Genomic DNA, 21452 nt, shown 5'->3' on the forward strand with positions numbered 1-21452 from the left:
GCGCTTGTTGGGGTCCCTTCTTAGGGCGTCTACCTATTCACTTGCTTTTGATCATCTCACATCACCATACTCTCCTTCAATCACTTTTGCAACAACATAACGTTCAACCTTCTTGTACCCACCATTCCTTCGATAAACACCATCCTAGTCGCCATGGATCCCACCAAGCCACCGCACCTTCGCCAACCTAACAAGCAGCAACAAAAACCAACCATCATCAATGGCAAATTCACGAAGGCTGTACATGCCGAGCCACGCAGCAATTTGCCTTCCAATGTCCACAGCATTGACGATTCCGCTACGAGTGGCTCCGCTTGGTCTGGAAATCGCTCAGGCAACTTGCCTTCCACTGTTCGTGGCCCTTCTATAGTTATAACAAATCCCACGTGGAGTGAGTACGCTGGCGAAGCCTCGTCCTCCAAAGCGTCAACTGTGAGGCAACAATCCATCCCAAAGCAAAGCTGGAATGAGTACGCCGGCGAAGCCTCGTCCTCCAAAGCGTCAACTGTGAGGCAGCAGCCAGCCTCAAACACAAGCCTCCAGGACGTGCCGCCGCCTCATCTTCGCGGTAAGTCAACGGCAGCTACCCAAGCTCCCAAGCCAACACCACCCATGAACGCGGGCAAGCTTGCCAAATCTGCCAAACACGACAGCAAGGTTCCCTGCACCTACGAAGATTGCACCCGTGGGTTTACCAAGGAGACGGACATGAAAAGACACAAGGATGAAGACCACGAATGGTGCCGCCTCTGTAACGTGGACTGCGCCGATGACGTGGCATTGCTTGAGCACAAGGTCCAAAGCGACATGCACATTTGCTGTGATATCTGTGGCGAGGATTTTCGTAGTGATAGGGGCAAGGAGCGTCACATGAGGCAGGTGAGCTCGTGGTCTCGGTTCCAGTCTGTGGGAATCATTGACTGACACAAATAGAACCACGCCAAAATGCAAGAGGTCAAGTGCCCAGCTTGTCATATTGTCTTCGACAAGGGCTCTGCTTTGATCGATCACATATACAACAACCGATGCCGCGATCGCCGCGGCTTCATTGCGGAGAAAGTCAACCAGAATATCATCAGAGAATATCGAGCTGCGGCAGCGTTGCACTTGGATGCCATCTCTAACCAGCCCAGTACCATAGGCGCAGAAATCGCCGCGATGCAACCTCAGTCGGAGAGAGGTACATCTTTCGTCGATAATTCCGAGGGTGGTGTACGTTTGAACCTCATGGACGACTATATACCATACGGTCATCTCACTGCTCGGGCTTTGAGCCGTGCTGAAGACTTAGACCTAGGCGATGTTGAGTCAACAATTGCGTCCAATGGAGCAGAACGACTGACCTTTGACGATGACGAGCCCGGGCTACCCACCAGTTCTGGAGACACGAGCAAGAGCAACGTCCCGGGGGGCGGTGTGATCGAAGGTTTGCAGGCTTTACGAATAGAACCTTCCACCGCAGTTCCTTCAGGGAAGCAAGCCTGGGCTGCGAAGCTCTTTCCGGGAGCCAAAACGACGCCAGTGACAGGAGGGTGGACTGCTCCTACGACACCCGACTATCGTAAGAATATCTTGCCGTCGGAATCTGGTACAGAACACCGGATCCGTACAGATTGGGACAATTTAGCACTGGAGCGTGATCCCGCGGATGATACGTATCACTGTCCTTTCTCCAAATGCCTGTACGTTTTGAGGGGGTCTAATTGATTCCTTCTGCCATTTTGCGGTAGCTGATAATCACCAGACAAACCTACAACGACCTGGTCAAATTGAAGGTGCATTTGTCCTCGGGCTTCCACCAGGGAACGGACCATCGTTGCTTGAGATGCCTCAAAATATTCAAGTCGCCAGCGGCACTTACAGCCCACATGGAATCCAACAGTGAGCGCTGCAAGATACGTGAGACGCAGGCATACGGTCATGTCCTCCACGTTGTCTCGGGTGGTTTCTTGAAAGTGACCGGGAGGCATGCCGATGGATCGCTGAAAGTCGAGGCTCCAACGATGGAGGAGATAGAGGAGCAGATGAAGAATCAGACTCTGCCTCCTCATCTCGATGAAGACTACCCCTGGTGATTGCCATGTTGTTGGGCAACAATCCCTTTGTTGATTGTGGGGAGAACTCATTCGGACGACAATCATTCCCCAGCAATATCAAACATGCAGGCAGCAAGCCTCTGCAGCATGGCTTTGCTCAGACAACATCTTTTCATATCGGCAGCATCATTACAGGCGACACCCATGGTTGATTTTCCAAAAGTTCGGCATGCTTCCCTAACGTCGAGAAGGAAATGTGGCATACAACCTTCACAAAAGCGATCAGCATGGGCTTCGGCACCAGAAGCGGCAAGATATCGGGGGCAGCTGCCAGTCATTCTTCACTTTTCATTTTCAATAGGCTCAGCATCACACCAGGAGCATAGATAGAAAAAGCGTACATACATATCACGAACGTCCCCAGACCAGCGCCTACGCAATGCTCCCCGACTCTCCTGGTATGCGAGTAAAACAATCTCCCCCTCGCCGCAAGTAGCATCCCCCCCCTCTTCGCCCACCCATCCCCAACTACTCTTACTTTCCCCTCCCCCCCCCCCTCCCCCCCCTCCCCCCAAACCCCGGAAACACCTCCCGCACCTGCCCCATGATAATATCCCCATACCCCTTCCCCCGCCCCAACTCCTCCCTCTCCCGCTCCAGCCGCCGCCCCTGCCACCCGGGCCTCTCATCCCCCATCCACACCCTCCCCGCCAGCCCCTTCACCCCCTCCCCCTTTCCCCTTTTTCTTCCCCTCCCTCCCCCCTCCCCCCCCCTCCCCTCCCCCCCCCCCTCCGCCCGCCCCCACGGCATCTTCCCCCGCGCGCCCGACCCGAAGGCCAGCTCCTCCGCCGATACGACCATCGTTCCCGCGAGCGAGAAGGTGTACAGGTCCAGTTTCCGGGGGGGCAGCAGGAGCAGGACGGGGCAGGCGAGGAGGAGGGTTAGGAAGATGGGGCGGAGGGGGGTCGGGGTTGGGGTGGGGGGTTGGGTGGGGGGGTTGGGTGGTCATTTTGTGGCGTTCGGGGGTGGGGAGGTGAGATGGGGGGGTGGTGAGTTGGGTGTGGTGGGGTTTGGGGTGTGTTGAGGGTTTGGAGGGTTTGGAGCTATGAGGGGGGAGGTTGCGTCGTTGGGAGGGCTAATTAGGTGGAGTGAGGGGTTGTGGGTTTCTTTTGATGGTTTTTGGTGTTTGTTTTGTTTTGGTTTGGTTTGGTTTGGTTTGGCGACTCGACTCGACTTGGTTACGGGCGTGGATGGATCGGGTGGTTGTGATTGTGGAGAGGAGAGGAGAGGAGAGTGGAGTTAGGTGGACCGGTCGGTATGGAAGAAAAGGGTTGCCGGGCGGGGATCGAGCGATCGACTGAGTGAACGAGTGAATGATGCTACAACAGCAGCAACGCTTTTTGCGAGTTCAGACTGACGAGGATGAAGTTCATGAAATCATGATCGCTACCAAACTTCCATGTTCTTCTCCCCTTGTTTTATGTTAAGATCACATATTAAGATATGAAAATAGGAACAATTTTATTCGTTCCGTGACACTTTGGCCGAGTGGTTAAGGCGACAGACTCGAATTTTCTCCATTCTCGACATCTGTTTCATTCGTGAGCGCAGGTAGGTCGCACCCCATGAATCACCATGGGAAAATTTCGAGGCTAATTCGTCACAGGTTCAAATCCTGCAGGTGTCGATTTTGTTTTTGTCAATTTCTTTTTGCCCAGGCGCAGCGATCTTGGAGGGTTTGTGTGTGGGGGTGGGGGTTGGGGGGGAAATTTGACCAGAGGCGAGATATCTTGGGAACGGGCGGATGGAAGACATGGGTGGGCTACGAGAGGAAGAGCGTGCTGATGTGAAAGGATATTCCTACAAGGGATCCGAAAAATCATGCTCGGAGCGCAGGGGAAAGGGGAAGATCCCAGAGGCAATTCGAAATTTGACATTCACTCCTATCTGTGATTATCCACGCCATCGTCACCTATCGAAACACACCAATCAAGCTTCCAGGTCCTTCATTCCAACTTTCGAAAGTGCATGCTGAGCCTGCCCCACTGCCATCTCCATAAGCTCCATAACTAAAAACCCGTCGTTCCTTCCTTGCTCATCTCCATACTCCAATTCGTCGTTTGAGAGGCTACTCTGAAATTTCTTCGCAGCTTGCAATAGGGAGTCCAGAAACCTGGGTAATTCGTTCTGCTTCGCTACTTCGGCCATTTGTAGACGGCTAGATAGTGTGGTAGACGAGAGGAGTAGATAGAGAAGGTTGAGGACAGCGAGATAGAACGGCTGATGTGCCTGAAACGTGGCATAGCTGCCCGTAATAGATTGGCCTTCCATAAGCTTCTCCGGGTTCGGAAAGATGAACGGTGCAAGGCTGTTCAGCGCAGCGGATGTTGCGAATATTGAATCCTCTGCATCCGGCTCGTCCTTGCTCCGTTCAGCTTTCTCAGCCGCAAGTATCTCATCCTTCAACCAGCCGATGGCGCTTGCTTTGAGATTTTCGAAGGGGCAGTGCTCCAGTGTATCTCGTATGAATGCCAGACGGGAGTCTTCTGAAGGATTGAGATGGAGTATCGTTGATGTCAGGAGGTGGGCATGGTATCGTAGGACAGGAGATGGCATATTTGCGGAAAGCAGAGAAAGTCGTTGGAGAACATTGTTGAAAACGTGGTCATTATCAGCTCCCGCCGGGACATTTGGTTGCGAACCGATGATGAGGAAACCTAGGAAGAGGACTGCATCGATGAGTGGTTCTGATTCTGCCCCAGTACTGCCAGTCGCCGAATCACCGAGCGAGCTTGCGAGTATGCCTGCGAAGTCTGGAACGAGGCTTAAAGATGGCAAAGATGCTGGAGCGTCGAAAAGGGTGGATGAGGCTGCCATTGTTGCCAAGATGAACATCGAGCCTGTCTTCGACAAGGGAACGTCAGATGCGGAAGATGGGAGCTCCTGCTCTTCATCCAAGTCTAATTCATCTGGCTTTGTGATGGTCGAGAGCAATTCTTCTGCACCAAGCTTGAGGTCTCGAGCGAGTGACTGCAATCGTCAGCGATCTTCTCCGGCAAAGTTCACAAGACTTACCAGGATATGGCCCGTGATCGTGTCTCGTTCATGCAGATGCTCTTCCTCCACGAACAGACTACCGTACGTCCGCCGTCCCGGAATAATTTTCTCAGGATGTAGCTCCTCTTGATATCTGCTAGACCAGGCCAGACCCGGGACATCCTCATCCAGCGCAGTTGAACTCATGTAGGCTTCGGTAACGTAGGTTAGGAAGGACTGCAACAGTCGAGACTGCAAACCTTTCTCGTCCACCCCCAAAGCTTCGTCTTGGCCTTCCGGATCAGGCGCAGAGACAGGAGTTGCTTGTGTAGGTATCATGACGCTACTCTTCCGAGGCGGCAACTTAGGCCTCCTGGTTCCAGACAGAGCCTTGATGAATCCTAACACGGCTTCTGTTGCTTCCGTAGTCCTAGCTACTTGCGAGTAGGCTGGTAGAATGGCCTGTAGGGATGTCGATAGGAAGCGACTTGGGTATTTGGTCTTGATGCGCGGGTGGAGAACTGAAAGCATCTCGAGTAAAGCTGTGAATTTGACGCCCTTTGATGGAGGCCTAGACGGCCCTTCAGAAGTGGTGAATTCTGCGGCCACATTCTCGCCATCTTGAACATCATCCTCACGGGCATCGTCTTCACTTACTCCAGGCTCTTTCAGCTTTTCTAATTCCTCAATGTCCTCACTCTCCTCTTCGTCCTCCGCTTCCTCTTCTTCTCCGAATGCTTCCAAGAGTTCAGTCACCTTTAACACCACCTCCCTCGGATTGCCTAAACGTGCTACATCCTGTATACATTGATGTGACGCAGGAAGCAGGGGAAGCAACAAGTGGACCAGATCCCATCCAATGTTGGCAGTAAGTGTGGTGTCTTGAAGGATGTCGTGTAGAGTAGGGAGCTGCTCGGCCGTGAGATTGTACTCGAGGATGGTGAGGTAGGAGAGGTAGTCTGTCTCTGGTGGCAACGCCTTGAGCAGTGGGTTCTCGCTGTCTGCCATTTTGACGAAGGGGGCATTGAGTTTGGGAAAATGAGGAGGTCAACATGTGACTAGGCCTTAAGGGGTGAAAATAAGCGAACCAATCAAGTCGTTATCAGTACTTTACCACAGAGATACTAGTATGCCAAGCCAGGCGGAAACGGAAGCTGACCGGATTCTATATTATTAGTGTGGGACTCTCGGGGCACAATTATTCAACGGCAAATCAAACGGCTTAGAGATAGCGACGGCATTGCTATCGTCAGCTACAAAATGTATACCCTCAGTATCACAATGTTTGACCTTTCTTTTTGTTGCAATTGCAATTGCAATAGTGATTTCGAAGAGTGTTCCAGGCCCCCCCCTCCTGCAGTCTACTCTTGAACCTGCATCAGATCATTACTTGTACTTCCACATTGTCCGAGCGTTGAGCAGCTTAAGATAGCTTTGAGGCCAACAGATTATATTATACTACTCTACTACGGTATGGACAACGAATTAGATCCAGGACCCTCCATCAAAGGTCAGGATGAGGATCGCCTTGCAGAACTAGGGTACAAGCAAGAGCTAAAGCGCAATTGGTCACTGCTACACAACTTTGGTGTCTCCTTCTCCATCATTGTAAGATTCTAGCTTTTCTATTCTCTTTCTGACCTATCTGCGACTGCATGACATCGTACCCTCATTCCTGTTAGTAACAATGCTGTGAACCAAGACAAGAGGCACCGAAAGCTTCGTTGAGGTCTTGTTTGGACGGATTGTCGCATTGGTGCATTATCAGGAGCATCGATCGATCATCCAACTGACCAGTATCTAGAGCATCATCACCGGGATCACTACTCTGTTCGAGTATGGACTGTCCACAGGTGGACCAGGCGTCATGTCCGTCGGTTGGATCGTCGTCTGCTTTTTCACCTTCTTCGTCGCCCTCGGTATGGCGGAGATCGTATCTGCCATTCCCACCAGCGGAGGTCCCTACTTCTGGGCTGCCATCTTAGCCCCAGATGACAAGTCAGCTTTTTACTCTTGGATCACAGGCTGGTTCAATCTGCTCGGCCAGGTTGCGGTAACGACTGGCATCACATTCGGCTGTGCAGAACTCATTTCCACAACTGCAACTATAGGTACCAGCTACACGGCAACTGCAGGCAAGACGATTGGAATCTATGCCGCTCTTCTGATATCGCATGCACTTACCAACAGCTTCGGCGTTTCTTTCCTCCGATATCTCAACAACACGTCTATCCTTCTCCACTCGGTTGGAGTTACATGTTTCGCCATTGCCATATTGTCTAAAGCACCAATCCACCAGTCGGCCAAGGCAGTCTTCGCTACCTTCTACGATGGAACAGGAGAGACCCCGTCGCCCGGTTGGAGCGTGCGAGCCTCACCTGCTTATGTTGCCGTATGTGGTGTTTTAATGGCACAGTATACCATCACTGGTTTCGACGCTTCCGCCCACTTGTCCGAGGAAACAAACAACGCAGCATGGAATGCACCGCTTGGGGTGCTCATGTCCGTAGGAGTGTCGGCAGTCTTCGGCTTCTTCCTCCTCATTTCGCTCCTCTTTTGCATCCAAGATTTTGCAACTACCGTCGACAGTTCAGTCGGCCAGCCAGTAACGCAGATCTTGATTGATATTTTCGGGGACAAAGGTGCTATCGCTCTGATGACCCTCATCATAGTGTGTGTTTGGCACGCTGGGCTTTTCTCCATGACTTCGAATTCTCGAATGATGTTCGGCTTCGCTCGCGACCGCGGCTTACCTCCATTCTTTACTACAGTGGATGCGAGGTTTGAGGCACCCATCAGGACAATCTGCTTGGCAGCCTTTCTTGCATTCCTACTTGCCATACCTTCGCTTGGCTCCAGTGTTGCGTTCTCGGCGGCTACGTCTATCGCCACCATTGGGCTATACCTGTCATATGGCCTTCCCATCCTGATCGGTCTCATCTATCCAGCCAATTTCAAAAAGGGCCCATTCAACTTGCGTGCTGCGTCACGACCGATAGCCGCTGTGGCCTGCCTATACATTGGCTTCATCACTATCGTGTTCTGTTTGCCAGAGCTAAATCCTGTCAACAGCCAAACATTGAACTACACACCTGTTGCCGTCGGAATTGTAGCTCTATGGGCTTTCGGTAGCTGGTTCTTGTGGGCGCGGAAGTGGTTTACTGGACCCATCAGGCAGATCGAAGCGGAAAGAATGGGCATCCCGGTCATTGAAGATCCTGCAGCCTTTGACAAATACGAGCGTGACGGGAAGACGGATGGGAACGTGAGCATTAAGGCTCCGCTGTAGGGTACAAGAGCCAGTTTTGACTTTCGTTACATATTTGGCCGTGTATCATATCTATCTGTCGCCGATCCGACTCCACGGCGTCTCTGAACTATTACCGTCCCCTTTAGCAGCACGCCAGATAGCGCTCTCCTTTTCCTGATACATCGTCGACTCCGACCAACTTTTCAGCCGAGCATCCGCTCCACGCAAAGCACACGGTTCCCAAACATCTCACAGCTGAGAAACCCGGGCGATCCTGATATCCTTTCGGCATGGCTTCAGTCGGCCATCAGCATCTTCCACGTGGATCTGCACCAGCGACGCCGCCGCGCGAAGTCTTCTTGACGGCAGCATGCGAGCGAAAGAGCCCTCAAGTGAATCAAAGGACCCCTGCCCGTCCCACGCAAAAGCCCCTTTCCCCCATTCTCCCCAGTCTTCCTCTGTCCCCATGCATTCTCTTCTCCATCCCCCAAGCGAAAAGAATCAAACAATATCTCCGTTTGTGTCTCCCCAATCTCCACCATCGTACCCCCATCCCGTCCCGATGACCCCCTCACCACCTGACATCTTTCTCCCCCTTTCCTCTCCTCTTCTCCCGTCCCCTTCCCCTTCCTCCACCTCCACCTCCACCTCCAAGCCCAAATGCATCACCCCCCCCCCCTCCCTCCCTCCTCACTCTCCCGGACATCATCACCCCCCCGACGTCCCCACCGCCCGCGACAGGACCCGCCCCCCCCCCCCACCGCGGGCTACTACACCTCGCCCTCGAGCTCGAACCGCGGCTCCTGCGTCATATCCCTCGTGGAAGGCCGTGCGAAGAAGATGGCATGGTGGGAGGTGAGCGGCTAGCGCGTTGGCGTGCTGCTTGGCGGGGAGGGGGGGTGTTTGGTGGTTACGGTGTTTGGGAAAAGGGGGGGGGCTGTGATGATGTAGGGTGGGGTTGGGAAGGGGGTCGTGTGGCGCTTTTTGGGGGGGATGTGGGGTGGGGTTGTTGATGTGGTTGTGTTGTGATACTACATGCTAAGCTTTGCATTTCCGAACTTGGGCCTGTGTGTGATCTTTGTTCGTGCGCTCGTGGGAACGGTGTTAGGGTTCTTGTGGGCGGGGGAGAAAGAAGGGGAAGAGGTTGAATCGGATCGCATTGGTTGCTCCTTGAAGAGCCCGCGTGACACGTCAGACGGCCCCGTAGCCGACTTTCCCCATCACGGCTCCCTTCTCACTTTCTCCGTCAATTCGAGAAGCCTTTTCCTATCATTACTCTCCCTTGGAAGCGTGTCAGCACGCCCCACGCAAGGAGCAGTATCAGGGGTGGCATACCGGCTTGAAAGGACGCCGTAGCTCTTGTAGGCCCCGGCCTTGGGGGCGTTGAACCCCCAGCTGAATGGGTGGGCGGTGGAGTTCCAGCCGGCCAATGCGGCATCTCTGTCGATGCGTTTGCTGTTGGGCTTGAGGTTCGTTTTCATGATCTCCCGAATCTCTCTTGCGCCTATCACATCATGAGGTTAGAGCGTGGTCTTGCGTCATTGCCAGTGGTAGGGAGAATGGGGGTAGCACTGACGATCGTGCTTGAATGTCCACTCTGCCTTCATTTCTGCTGATAGCTGAGCAGGGGGGGTCGTCGGGAACTCTTGCTTCTTTTGTAGTCGAAGACCCTTTGCGACTGGGTCATTCATCTTCACATCCTCATCGTGTGCCTCAGAAGTAGAATCCTCATCCACGAGCTCAGTGCTTCCCTCGTCCTCGCTCGTGGACCTGAGACCTTCCTCTTCCTGGTTACCGGCAAACCACACAGGCCCAGTACCACCCTCGCCAGCATCCCCGGGCTCATTGCTTCCCTCATGATAGGCTCGGCAAGATCAGATGCGTCGCTATTTGTGTCGTTGCTAAGGGTGGACGCCTCGCTATCCGTGTCGTTGCCAAGGTCAGATACCTCGCTATCAGTGTCGTTGCCAGCTAAACGGATGTATGTTTCGAGCGTCTTGATGGACCCAGAGTCATCCAAGAGCATACAAATGTGAATTGCAGATACATTCAAGAATGTAGAGAGTGAACGATGTCGATCACAGAATGTCAAGAGATGAGTTACAAGCCGCATGATGTCGATGAACTGGGTATTACACAGCTTGCACGACCATGGTCCACCAAGGTTTTCGGTTTCTTGCTTTATGGATTGGATGATAGACATCTCGAATTGGTTCAAGTTGATGAAGTGAGGCTGGATGGATGGGCTTTGTGACGGTGACATTGCTGCACTCATGGGATTAACATCTATCAATAGCTGACATAGTAAGGTCATATACCGTGATAGCTTGTCGTGAGATTCATGATGTCCAATGAAATTGAGACCACCTTGAGTGCAAGACAAGATAGGAAGAGACGTGACGAAAGGCTCCTTTGTATATAACTGGTGTTGACACTAGCTATCCATTATGTCGCCGAGATACTAGCCATCTATAGTGTCTCGGCGACAACAACGACGACATCACTAGAGTGAAGGTACAGCACATGTTTATATATAACGGAACAAGGAGCTTGTTACCCCGAGATCCACGATCTCTTTACAGTACGACCCCTTCTTGATTAGCATTCAGGTATTAAGCTCCTGCAACGTCAGGACCAGGTAAACATTCAGCAAGTCTTACAACATATTCCAAGGTTTCCATGGAGTTACACGCCCTCGGAATGTCACCAATTTGCTTCAACAGCAAAAGACATCATCTCATAAGGCAGAGCAGAGGGAATCAGGTCGTACAATAGCCGTAAGATAGATTTACTAGCCCACAGAGAGCGCTCTGGCGTTAAATCCATTGGCGCAGAGAACACCATTCTTAGATGCCGCACATCCGCCGGCGTAGTGCTATCGCTTGTGATGGGTTCTGGCGCCGTCTTGATGGAAGAGAGATTGGCAGGAATCTTGAACAGCCTCCGGATACCAGTCTCCACCGCAACGACATACAACTCTTTGCCATCGTCACTCCAAGCTACACTGTAGGGTGACAAGTGCCAGTCTTTCTCACTCTGCTGCGTGGGCATATTGTCAATGGCCGTATGAGCTCGAAAGTCACGGATGTTGTCAACCACGATCACTCGTTTCCTGTCATTGGAGTCTGCAAGCTCGCGCCTTTTCAGAAACGCTACAGAGTTACCGCTTGGAGAGAATACCGGGTTGGAGCTCCGCCCTCCGAAGCCTTTTATGTTGATGATCTGAGGTCTTGGCCTTGACATTTCAGTAGAAGTCTTGAGAGGAATGTAGTAGACATTGAGACTGGCAGGCTGGGTTGTACAGCTCGGTCCATCTTTTGCAAGAAAGACAATACCACTTGTGGAAATATCGAAGTCGGTCGAATGTCCAAACGGAGAGCGAAGAGGTGATTCCAAACCTGTGCCTCTCAGAGCAGTGACGAACCTCGTTGGAGAGGTTATGTATTTCAGCTCTGCTGTGCTGCTGCTCATCGCCTTCTTTCGAAGCGTGGTTTACCATATCGCATTTTGTATCTCGCTGGTCGATCCTTCTGTGTCATGGTTGTAAAGACTGCCGTTCGATGTGGCGGAGCAAGCCACAGCTATTGCTATGTCGTCGTACTGGCCGTGAAGCCTGTGCAGCTTGAGATGGGACGCCTTCGCGCTGATCCTGCGGGCGCAATAGCCACTCCCTCGTTGCGTACACGAAGACCCCACCGAGGCTCTCTTCGATAACGTTTTGAAATTCACATAATTCTGACCTGCATCTTCTGCGTCCGCAATCCAGAATTCCGTTGCTCCAAAATCTACGTCCTTCAGCCAAAGCACCAAGTCCCCCTTTCCAAGCCATTTGGCTTCCGTATCTCGTGGATCTTCGGAGAAGAGGTTTGAGGTCCCGGTAAGGATCCTGATCTCAGTAATATTTGCATGGCTCCCGGGTGTCTGTGTATCGACGGTGTAGATTGCTTCGGTGCCTTGCTTGTTCGGGATGGCGGCCGAGCGACGAGAAAAAGATGGTATGAAGCTTAGAACCATTAGAAGCTTTGTACTATGGGCATTGTGGGATCAAAGGCTCACCTGGTTGTAGAAGCACTCGAGGCACTCCGAGCGTGCATGCCCGCTATTACTTGTTCACTCAAGCCTTCCGACAGCAGGACAATGATCGAGCAGCTTTGATGGTACAAGGTATATATAGTTCCTGATTGTTCTAGCGGAGCAGCCGCTGATGCTGGTGATGCCGTTAATTACATTGCGCTGGTCAGTTCACACCGCTTGGTATTAGCCTACTGCACGTGGGGAAGTCGGGAAAAGTTGCTACGGGAAAAGCGCCGCTCCATAACCAAATGAACCAACATCTTTTCCACGTCTATAACAATTACATCTTGCTCAATGGAAGATCAATATCAAAATCGCGGTAAACAACAACAACAACCACCTTTGTGATTCTCGACCCCCCCCCCCTCAACAGTGCGTACCAAGATGGCGCGCGAAGGGGAGCCCTTACACCGGTCTCTGATCAGAGACACTACAGCATACTTATCCTATATCTTACTAGTTGTTGCTCTTGGGCCCCTTCAGTTCGGCTTCCATCTGGTATCAATCCTTCCCTGGCCAATGCTCTGCAACAGCTAACACTACCTAGGCCGAGCTCAATGCTCCTCAGAATGTCATCACCTGCGAAAAGAAGAGCATCAACAGCGCCGCCCTACATCCCGAGCTCCCTCAATGTATCCCTATGAACACTGATCAATTCGCCGTCGTCTCTTCGATCTATACCCTCGGCGGACTTCTCGGAGCTCTCGCCGCGGGCCCATTGTGCAACAAATTTGGACGACTGCTCACCATGCGCCTTACAACGATCTTCTTCGTCATAGGCCCTGTATTCGAGAGTGCTGCTCCTAGCATTAGTCTCCTAGCCTTTGGAAGAGTACTCTCCGGAGTTGCATCAGGCTCAGCAGTCGTCGTCGTGCCAATCTACATCTCGGAGGTTGCACCGCCAAAAGAGAAGGGGTTGTTTGGAGCTTTGACGCAGATAATGGTTAATATGGGCATCGTGATTGCGCAAGTCTTGGGGTACTTCTTAAGCAAGGACGGTCTATGGAGAATCATTCTGGCCGTCGCCGGGGGCATCGGGCTCTTCCAATTGCTTGCGTTGTCACTGGTCCCGGAAAGTCCAAAGTGGCTGGCTGAGAACAGGAATCCGCAGCATGCGCGGCATATCTTGCGAAAAATGAGAGGGCAAAAAGCGGACCTGGATGAGGAAGTCAAGGCATGGAATATTGACAGCAGTCGAGAAGATATCGGTGCATCTCTCATAACATACTCTATAAAAATCACTAGCTAACGATTCTCAGCGGAAGAGGAATCGCTGCTCAGCGCGCCGGCTGGCTCACATCCTTCTCAAAATCCTGACGCTGCCTCAGAGACAGTTGGCATCTTCAGTGCTTTCATGCACCCGAGCTACCGGCCGGCCATCATCGCAGTCGTTGCCGTAATGGTCACGCAGCAGCTGACAGGTATCAACAGTATCGTCATGTACTCCGTCAGCCTACTATCCGCCCTTTTACCCACGAAGGCCGCCCTGCTCACAGTTGCCATCTCCGCATTGAATCTCGTCATCACCACTCTCTGCGCGCCTCTTTCTGACAAGATTGGGCGCAAGACCTGTATCCTTCTGAGTATAGCTGGTATGGGTACCAGCTCTATCTTGCTAGCGATTGGTATTGGCGAAGGCGTCAAGATACTCGCCGCCATCGCCACGCTCCTTTTTGTAGCCTCCTTCGCCGTAGGCTTGGGGCCAGTCCCTTTCATACTCGCCAACGAGCTTGTGGGCCCGGAAGCAGTGGGCGCAACCCAGAGTTGGGCTCTGGCAGCAAATTGGCTAGCTACATTCATCGTCTCGCAATTCTTTCCAATCCTGAACAAGGCTATGGGCGAGAAAGGACGAATCTACTATGTATTTGCAGGGCTGGCCTTGGTGCTGGGTGCTTTCATTGCCTGGTGGGTACCAGAAACCAAGGGAAAGAGTGGAGCAGATGAAGTTTGGGGAAAAAAAGAAGCTCGGCAACGGGTCGAATGAGAGTAAAGTATTCTTTGAAAATGGAACCGGGATAAGGCGTCAACACTGGGATCGGACAGTGATTGTTTTTGTACAAACAAGGCGTTGGGCTGCCGAATTTTGGATGTGTCACGTATATAGGCCGTGTAGTTGGCAGTGCCTGGCGGTTACAACCCACGAAATCGTGAATTTCCAGGCTTGTGGACTACATAAAACTGCTGACCATTTTTCACGTATCAGGCAAGTTGTCAGAATAAGCGGCAAGCCTGTCATTTAGCTTGTGGAATACCTGAATCATCGTTAATGTTTGGGGATTGAGCCCCTCGGACTCTATAAGCTCGAGAAGAACTAGTATTCATTCGTCTAAAACTCTTGGGCTTAGGTACGTTTCTATGGCAATATAGTTCTTGTTGCACGCGCTTTTATGCCAAAGGCCTTTTCGCTGATTTCTGTCATCCGAGCAATCCTGTGTTAGCATAAAGCTTTTTGAGCTGTATGGTTAATCATTGATGTACACACTGCAGGGCCTTGCTGCCCTCCTACTGCTGCCCTCTTCCCCGCTCGGTGTTGTGCGGTGACGTCTGTCTACATACAGGGCTGCAACCATTTGCGCGAAATATGTGTTTCTCGACGCAAGATTGTCCGTCCCATCTCGGGGGATATCGCTACGCTTGGTCTCAACTGAAAGCCTGACTACCGAGATAAAGGCTCAAGAATGTTTTAGAAGAAGTCTTAAGCAGTTTCACTGCTTTCGTAACCTCACATTCGCTCTTCACTTGCGTCGGCCTCCTCCTCTGCTACCTCCTAGGTAACAATTGCGGGAAATCAATGTCGCACATACCAGGCCCCGCAATCGCCTCCCGTACGGGGTTCTGGCGACTGAGGGACGTTCGCCGAGAGTCTGGACATCTTACTCACATCGAATTGCACCAGCAGTATGGGCCTCTGGTGCGGACAGGGCCCAACCACATTCCGTTCGTGACCCAAAGGCTATACGAATCACATGTGGCTCGAAAAGTGGATTTATCGAAGTGCGAAATGCAGGCCGCTGTGGTCAGGAATAGGCTGATCTTTGAATCTAGACGGCATTCTATCCCGTCAGTTCCGTAACATGGCCGAAAAGACCGTAGATGGATCTGTTCTCTACTAGAAATGAAGCTTATCATCGAGACCAGATGTGACTGGTTGCCAGCGCTTATAGTATGAGTTCGTTGCTGGAAATGGAGGATGCAGTGGACTCTTGCTCAGGTCTACTCACAAAGCGATTTGACGAATTCGCAACAGCTGGCAATGGTCTTGATCTCGGAGTAAGTACACTCGTCCCAGTCTTCGACAGAATTCCATTGTACGCTGAGACTGCTACCAGTCCTAGCTCCAATATCATGCCTTCGACGTTGTCGGCGAGCTCACTTTCGACGAGAAGGTCGGCTTCCTCGAACAAGGCATTGACGAGACGGTATAATGGAAACAATGGCAGGAATTTTTGGATACTCCATCCAATGCGGTCAATTACCCTACATGCATAGATTCTTGCTTGGCAACCCTCTCATTCTCTTCCTGATTCTTTCCATGGAATCTTGGGATCAAGTCTTAAACTTCACACTAAAAGCCATCAACTCTCGGGGTACACCAAATCGCAACGGCGAATTGACCACCACCGAAAGAGGCAAAGTAGGGAAGGATCAGCCGTCGAAGTGGATCGCAGCTAAAGAATCCAACCCAACCAGATTCAGTACTCGCGATATCGTTGTGCACACCTCCGCAAATGTCTCCGCAGGCAGCGACACAACTGCCATCGCTTTGCACGCCATCTTCTACAACCTCGTGCGCAACACGTCCACAAAAGACAAGCTAATCGCCGAAATCGACCAAGCGCGAGGGGAAGGCAAACTAGGAGGTCCGACCAGCTATAAGGAAATCACGGCCCATTTGTCCCTACCTACAAGCCGTGATCAAAGAAGCAACGCGCATCCACCCCAGCGTCGGACTCCTGCTCGAGCGCCACATCCCACCAGCCGGCGTCGAGATCTGCAATAAGCATATCCCAGCTGGCACGATCGTCGGCGTCAATGCGTGGTTCGTGCACCGTGACCCAGTTGTGTTCCCGGAGCCGGAAAAGGTTCCTTCCAGAGAGACGGATCGAGAGCGGGGCGGAGAGGTCGAAGGAGATGGAAGCTAGCTTCTTCGCTGTTGGGACGGGAAGTAAGGACGTGTACTAGGAAAAACTCCAGTTCGGTGGAAATGGGTACGATTGTGCCGCTATTGTTGAGGACTCACAGCGTATCTTCGGTAGATCCGGAGAAGGATTGGGTGGTGCGTAACAAATGGTAAGTCATCTAGCCGAGTTGGCGCCCTGTTGCGTTTCACCATCAGCTCTGAATTTTTTCGTCGTTTTACCGATTATGATCGCCGCGAATGTGATACATGGAGGCAGTTTGCGAGACTTGAACCACACTGCCTGTGTCCAATGGGCTTCGTTTGCTAAACGAGTCTTACGAGTCTCGTCCCTATCGCATGTGCTCGCACACATCTCAGCGTCTGCTCCCAGATGTCCTCGAGTCGCGGTTCCACGCACGAGACCCATGCGCTCCCTTGTTCTCGGCTCGCTGTTCCAGGTTTGACCAGCAGTCTAGATCCCATGAGCAGTTTCATGTGCCTTTCAATGCTTTCGAAGTCTGTAAGAGTTAGATCTGGCAGCCCAAATGTCAGCGTCCCGATCTGCATCCTTGATCTATTTCCCACATGGATTTCTGAGAAACACCTGCAGATATTTTCGACCGCAACCTCACGGTAGGTAAAACGTCTTCTTCGAGCCTCCGCGCAGGCCTGTTTGCAAGCGGCAAGGAGCGGGAAACCAGGAGGTTGGGAAGTTGAGGACGACTTCATATCCTCGCCTCTGGAGAGATGTTTGTACACGCGACCTATCACACCTCGAAGCAGTCCGCGCTCTTCAGGGTTTCCGTCGGGCTCCGGGGCGTCAAGTTGTATCTCGTCCGGGACCAGGACAAACCGCATGATTATATCGCGGATCTCCGCTGGCGAACGAGAAGAAGCCTGTTGGGTGCTGACGCTCACGGCTGGAAAGTGTAAAGGTCTGCGATGTGCGGTGGACGTGTTCAAAGTGTCTGTGTGGGGTTCTGCTGGCTTGACCTATTTCGACGGTGATTGAACGTGGAGACCGAGGAGCTTGAAGACGTGGGGTACAAGAAATGTGATAACCTGATGATGTGGGAGGTATAAGGTATTTACGGAAAGTGTGCTCTATTGTGCGTGTCTTGGACAAGACCGATCGATAGTGTCAATGAGCCTCTTCGGCCATGGGTACAGGGCACTAGCTGCCCAGCCTCAGATATCAGCGGATCTGCCAACCAGCCATGGTGCACAATAGCGCCGGAATCATTTCTAGAAGAGCGAAGCTGATTTAGACATCTTTGAGTAGAAGCACAACCATTTTTCTAGACGGCGTTTGCGATGATGAGACATAGTTGCTTTTTCGAGGCCCCGTCGACACTATTCACGTGAAACCCTACGTCTACTGCAAGTGCGACCGCCTCTTCGCCATACACGCTTCGTTATCGCCACAATTATTTGTCTCTCAACAACAGTCTATCTTCTGGAACTTCACTCGGCATTTTCGTGTTTCCTTACGTATCACCGTTACATTTCTTAAGACGAGATACTAGCCTTCAAGAACTCGATCGAAGCAACTCCTGCAAAGAAGATAACAAACCGTAAATGATCGAGTCAGGAAATTGTGAGATCAACACTATTAGAAACTAGCAGTTCTAGTGACCGATTCGGGCGGAGGGAGTCTGCTGGATGCAGGTGGATTGTGTAAGTACGTAACGAGTCTTTAGGCGTGCTATCCGAACAGTTCGGTTTCTAACAGCTAAGACACAGACAAGTTAATAGTCGAAGGAAGTTGCATTCATATCCTTCACGCCGTCCGCTTTTTATGTCTTTCATTGTCACAATTTTATCTTGACCCGAGCAAACTTATGCCATAACGGTGAAAGCAATCTAGCATTGTCCTACCTTAGACAACATAGCACCAGTAGATCTGATTTGTGGCAAATGTTGTCCATACGCTTGTTTCAAGATTGATGTGCTGCCCTATTGATGAAACTTGGCATGGTGGCAACGGGCCGGCTATTGAACACATCAACAAATGATTGGTCGAATGCACCACATTTTCCTTGTCACATCGCCCCTAGAATCTCGGTCTTCAATACAAAGCATTCAGATCCCTCTGTCCTCTTCTTCCTTTTACCTTTCAATATTCGAAAATCCGAAGACACTCTCTCACCTCCGAAACAACATACCCTTCTATCGCTATGTTGTATTCAAACCTTCTCAAAGGTCCCTTCAGCATAGCCCAAGATCCCACCGTCACCCACGTCGCGAGTATTCTCGCTACCATCGCCGTCGCAGACTACAAGAAACAACCGCCCGTGGGCTACTTCTCCTTGCCGGCGGAAATCAGAGACATGATCATGGAGCTTGTCTTTGTCCAAGGGTCAATGATTCTCGACTCCAAAAGTCCGGTCAAGCGCGAGCGCAAGGCTTCTCTGCTGCAGGGGGCGGTCCACCGCGTGATGAAGACCGTCGACAGACACGGCGGCCATGAGGACTCGAAGCCGCCACGTGTCCTTCAGCCTCCCGGCTTCCAATTCCTGGCCACGTGCAGGCAGGCTTGTGCGGAAGGCCACGCGGCTTTCTACTCTTCGAACGTCTTCGACCTGCTGCCGGGTCCGCTCTCGAATACGCTCCGCGGCTTGAAGGCCCTCCAGCCTCAGCATCTTGCGATCATCAAGAGGGTTGGATTGACAATAGGCTCGCTGGACCTGACGCCCGCAATCCGCGAACGCGTTCACCAGGAACTGCGAGTGCGCTATGGGGCTGCGTGGACGGATGGGCCGAGTCTCGCGCGTTCAATCCGATGGAGTACTCGGGTAGAATGGCGACTGAAGTGCCTGTGGAGGGCGAAACTGGACTTCATTCTAACTCAGTGGGAAGGATTGACGGTGCTCAAGATTACGAATGCGGAAAAGTCGCTCGAGCTCGACGCCGATGATGTGGCAAAGACCGTGGAGTTCCTTGAGGGGATGAACGGAGATATCTTCCGGTCGCTGGAGATCCGGGAGTTGGTCTGGCGGGCGGAGGAGCTCGTTCAGGAGGAGGTTCAGGACATGATCGAGACGGATGGCTGGAAGGCTCTCGAGGCGGAGGTCGAGAAGATCGCTTCCGGGATGAGCGATTGATGGAGCTGATGTACGACAAGTCGGACATTGTGACGGGCCATGAAATGTTTTTATACGCTTGTTGAACAAGGTCCACACTCGACAGTCGGGCTAGAAGACGAGGAGGCTGATAGTATACTTCGAGCCGCACAATCAAGGGCATGAGGGCTACACTGTACCGTCGAGACGATACGTGTAGTGCTTTGCGACTTTCATAGAGAAAGAACGCTGCTGCAAATCTAGTCTTCATCTTCTGCGGAACTGTACAGCTACCATTGGACGAGCATGAGATTGGCAAATGAAAGTCTCGGTTTTTCAAACACACTCACTTCAGTGCTCCATTAGAATTAGACTGGCAGGCTTTGAGGGACTTCTCGATGACGCATCGAGCGGGACATTGGGTTCTTGCAGCCCTTGAGAACAGGCACCTTTATCCGCAAACTAATTCCGGGTTTGGTTTATTTTTGATACGCTCGAGTCTTTCCTCTTGATACCGTCACTCAAGTCTCCCATTTACACTATCCGTGCGGATTGGACATACATCTTCGCGACAATCCCAGAAGCTCCTTTATTTTATCCATTCCTACCCAGAATCTTATCAGCATTCCGCTAACTGCATCGAGAGCGTTTTCGAACTAGACAACGAGTGATTTTTACATCGTGATTTCTAGCAATACTTAGCAACATCGACCAGAATTCCGTGAAAACCTCTCCCAGAACAGCACTTCTCCGCGACAAAATACGCGGATTCAGGATGAGGCCGTTGACGAATCTATGAAGATTAGGTAAAATCATCCTAATCCAAGTATTGCAATGTATAAAGCCGCCAATCAAAAAATCGGATCGACTCGGAGAGGTCTCACTTATCGACGCCGAGAGCTAGTGGCTTACTCCTCGCCACCAGGAGAGATCCGAAACGAAATCATGCGTCTCGTATTTCTACCCGGCGATGTCCACATCCGAGGAAGCCAGAAACACGGCGTGATAGCAAGACTCAAACGATCCTGGGAGGCGAGAGTCCACCTAGAGATCCCGCCCGTGCCTTCGCTGCCAGGGTTCCAGCCACCGGCAACATGTAAGCAAGCGTATGCCGAGGGCCGTCATATGTTTCATCATTCCAATACATTCTTCCTGCCTCCCGGCGAGTTGGATGAGACGCTCAAGCAACTCTTCACAAACCTCCAGGCCCAAAACCGTGGCATGGATCCGCAACGTCGGCGTCACCTTGGGGCCTCGAAGACTTGACGCCTGCAGTGTCCAAGCAAGTGCAGGACAGCAGGAAACCGAATCTGGAATCCCCGCCCTCAAACCAATTGGCACAAGCATGGGGCGTCGCAGTCCAAGCACACTGGTCGGATGTATGGCGGCAGAAGATCGCGTTCTCGAGAGGCACAAGGGACCTGGAACTTGCTACCGAAGGCGGCATGCTTAGGCTTTCCCGCCCGGCGTATCCATCTCACGTTCAAGGAATTCCGGTCGCAACGGCGGTGACTGGTATCCGCCACGTGAAGATTTCCTGGTGTTAGCGTTCCAAGGGGCGTGTCAGAAAGGAGGTTGCAGACAGACTCGACCGGAACGGATGGCGCGGGCTTGAGTTAAGGGGGAAGGGTTCCATTTTCGTCCTCCAATGGGGTATGAATTTTTAAGTTGTCATTGATAGGGGTATGATTTTCTAAGTTGCCATAGTGACCTGAAACCGCCATCTAAGGGCCTACTTTCGATATTTAACTAGATACGAGTTAAGACCCCTTGTCAACATCAGCGTAATCCCGACTCTAGAATCGTTGATATTCTTCTCGCGAAGGGGCGTCAGCGTCGAATCATTAGGGGCGGGGTTTTAGGGTAGAGTTTCG

General features: G+C 51.9%; 12 protein-coding genes across 12 annotated transcripts; 6 read left to right on the forward strand and 6 right to left on the reverse strand.

Moving 5' to 3' along the window:
* Positions 1-153: 153 nt before the first annotated feature.
* On the forward strand, positions 154-2075 carry HO173_009968 (uncharacterized protein; the record flags this gene model as incomplete). The annotated part of the gene is made up of 3 exons (XM_037311855.1): positions 154-879; positions 934-1682; positions 1745-2075. The coding sequence occupies 3 exons, from the start codon at positions 154-156 to the stop codon at positions 2073-2075; spliced, it is 1806 nt and encodes a 601-aa protein (XP_037161317.1).
* Positions 2076-4025: 1950 nt separating this feature from the next.
* On the reverse strand, positions 4026-6080 carry HO173_009969 (uncharacterized protein; the record flags this gene model as incomplete). The annotated part of the gene is made up of 2 exons (XM_037311856.1): positions 4026-5066; positions 5112-6080. 2 exons carry the CDS (start codon positions 6078-6080, stop codon positions 4026-4028), a joined length of 2010 nt encoding a protein of 669 aa, XP_037161318.1.
* A 465-nt stretch (positions 6081-6545) lies between these two features.
* HO173_009970 (uncharacterized protein) lies at positions 6546-8361 on the forward strand (the record flags this gene model as incomplete). The annotated part of the gene is made up of 2 exons (XM_037311857.1): positions 6546-6680; positions 6877-8361. The coding sequence occupies 2 exons, from the start codon at positions 6546-6548 to the stop codon at positions 8359-8361; spliced, it is 1620 nt and encodes a 539-aa protein (XP_037161319.1).
* Positions 8362-9542: 1181 nt separating this feature from the next.
* HO173_009971 (uncharacterized protein) lies at positions 9543-10013 on the reverse strand (the record flags this gene model as incomplete). The annotated part of the gene is made up of 3 exons (XM_037311858.1): positions 9543-9603; positions 9658-9826; positions 9899-10013. 3 exons carry the CDS (start codon positions 10011-10013, stop codon positions 9543-9545), a joined length of 345 nt encoding a protein of 114 aa, XP_037161320.1.
* A 2-nt stretch (positions 10014-10015) lies between these two features.
* Positions 10016-10665, reverse strand: HO173_009972 (uncharacterized protein; the record flags this gene model as incomplete). Its single annotated transcript, XM_037311859.1, has 2 exons — positions 10016-10587; positions 10641-10665. 2 exons carry the CDS (start codon positions 10663-10665, stop codon positions 10016-10018), a joined length of 597 nt encoding a protein of 198 aa, XP_037161321.1.
* A 360-nt stretch (positions 10666-11025) lies between these two features.
* Positions 11026-11793, reverse strand: HO173_009973 (uncharacterized protein; the record flags this gene model as incomplete). Its single annotated transcript, XM_037311860.1, has 1 exon — positions 11026-11793. The coding sequence occupies one exon, from the start codon at positions 11791-11793 to the stop codon at positions 11026-11028; it is 768 nt and encodes a 255-aa protein (XP_037161322.1).
* Positions 11794-11814: 21 nt separating this feature from the next.
* Positions 11815-12416, reverse strand: HO173_009974 (uncharacterized protein; the record flags this gene model as incomplete). Its single annotated transcript, XM_037311861.1, has 2 exons — positions 11815-12325; positions 12379-12416. The coding sequence occupies 2 exons, from the start codon at positions 12414-12416 to the stop codon at positions 11815-11817; spliced, it is 549 nt and encodes a 182-aa protein (XP_037161323.1).
* A 364-nt stretch (positions 12417-12780) lies between these two features.
* On the forward strand, positions 12781-14380 carry HO173_009975 (uncharacterized protein; the record flags this gene model as incomplete). The annotated part of the gene is made up of 3 exons (XM_037311862.1): positions 12781-12894; positions 12944-13604; positions 13656-14380. 3 exons carry the CDS (start codon positions 12781-12783, stop codon positions 14378-14380), a joined length of 1500 nt encoding a protein of 499 aa, XP_037161324.1.
* Positions 14381-15579: 1199 nt separating this feature from the next.
* Positions 15580-15821, forward strand: HO173_009976 (uncharacterized protein; the record flags this gene model as incomplete). Its single annotated transcript, XM_037311863.1, has 2 exons — positions 15580-15666; positions 15732-15821. The coding sequence occupies 2 exons, from the start codon at positions 15580-15582 to the stop codon at positions 15819-15821; spliced, it is 177 nt and encodes a 58-aa protein (XP_037161325.1).
* A 56-nt stretch (positions 15822-15877) lies between these two features.
* Positions 15878-16396, forward strand: HO173_009977 (uncharacterized protein; the record flags this gene model as incomplete). The annotated part of the gene is made up of 1 exon (XM_037311864.1): positions 15878-16396. The coding sequence occupies one exon, from the start codon at positions 15878-15880 to the stop codon at positions 16394-16396; it is 519 nt and encodes a 172-aa protein (XP_037161326.1).
* Positions 16397-16691: 295 nt separating this feature from the next.
* HO173_009978 (uncharacterized protein) lies at positions 16692-17374 on the reverse strand (the record flags this gene model as incomplete). Its single annotated transcript, XM_037311865.1, has 2 exons — positions 16692-16866; positions 16935-17374. The coding sequence occupies 2 exons, from the start codon at positions 17372-17374 to the stop codon at positions 16692-16694; spliced, it is 615 nt and encodes a 204-aa protein (XP_037161327.1).
* Positions 17375-18693: 1319 nt separating this feature from the next.
* On the forward strand, positions 18694-19620 carry HO173_009979 (uncharacterized protein; the record flags this gene model as incomplete). Its single annotated transcript, XM_037311866.1, has 1 exon — positions 18694-19620. One exon carries the CDS (start codon positions 18694-18696, stop codon positions 19618-19620), a length of 927 nt encoding a protein of 308 aa, XP_037161328.1.
* Positions 19621-21452: the final 1832 nt, after the last annotated feature.

This window comes from Letharia columbiana (assembly GCF_014066305.1).
Source record: "Letharia columbiana isolate WasteWater2 chromosome Unknown Sc0000044_s0, whole genome shotgun sequence".
Lineage (NCBI taxonomy): Eukaryota > Fungi > Ascomycota > Lecanoromycetes > Lecanorales > Parmeliaceae > Letharia > Letharia columbiana.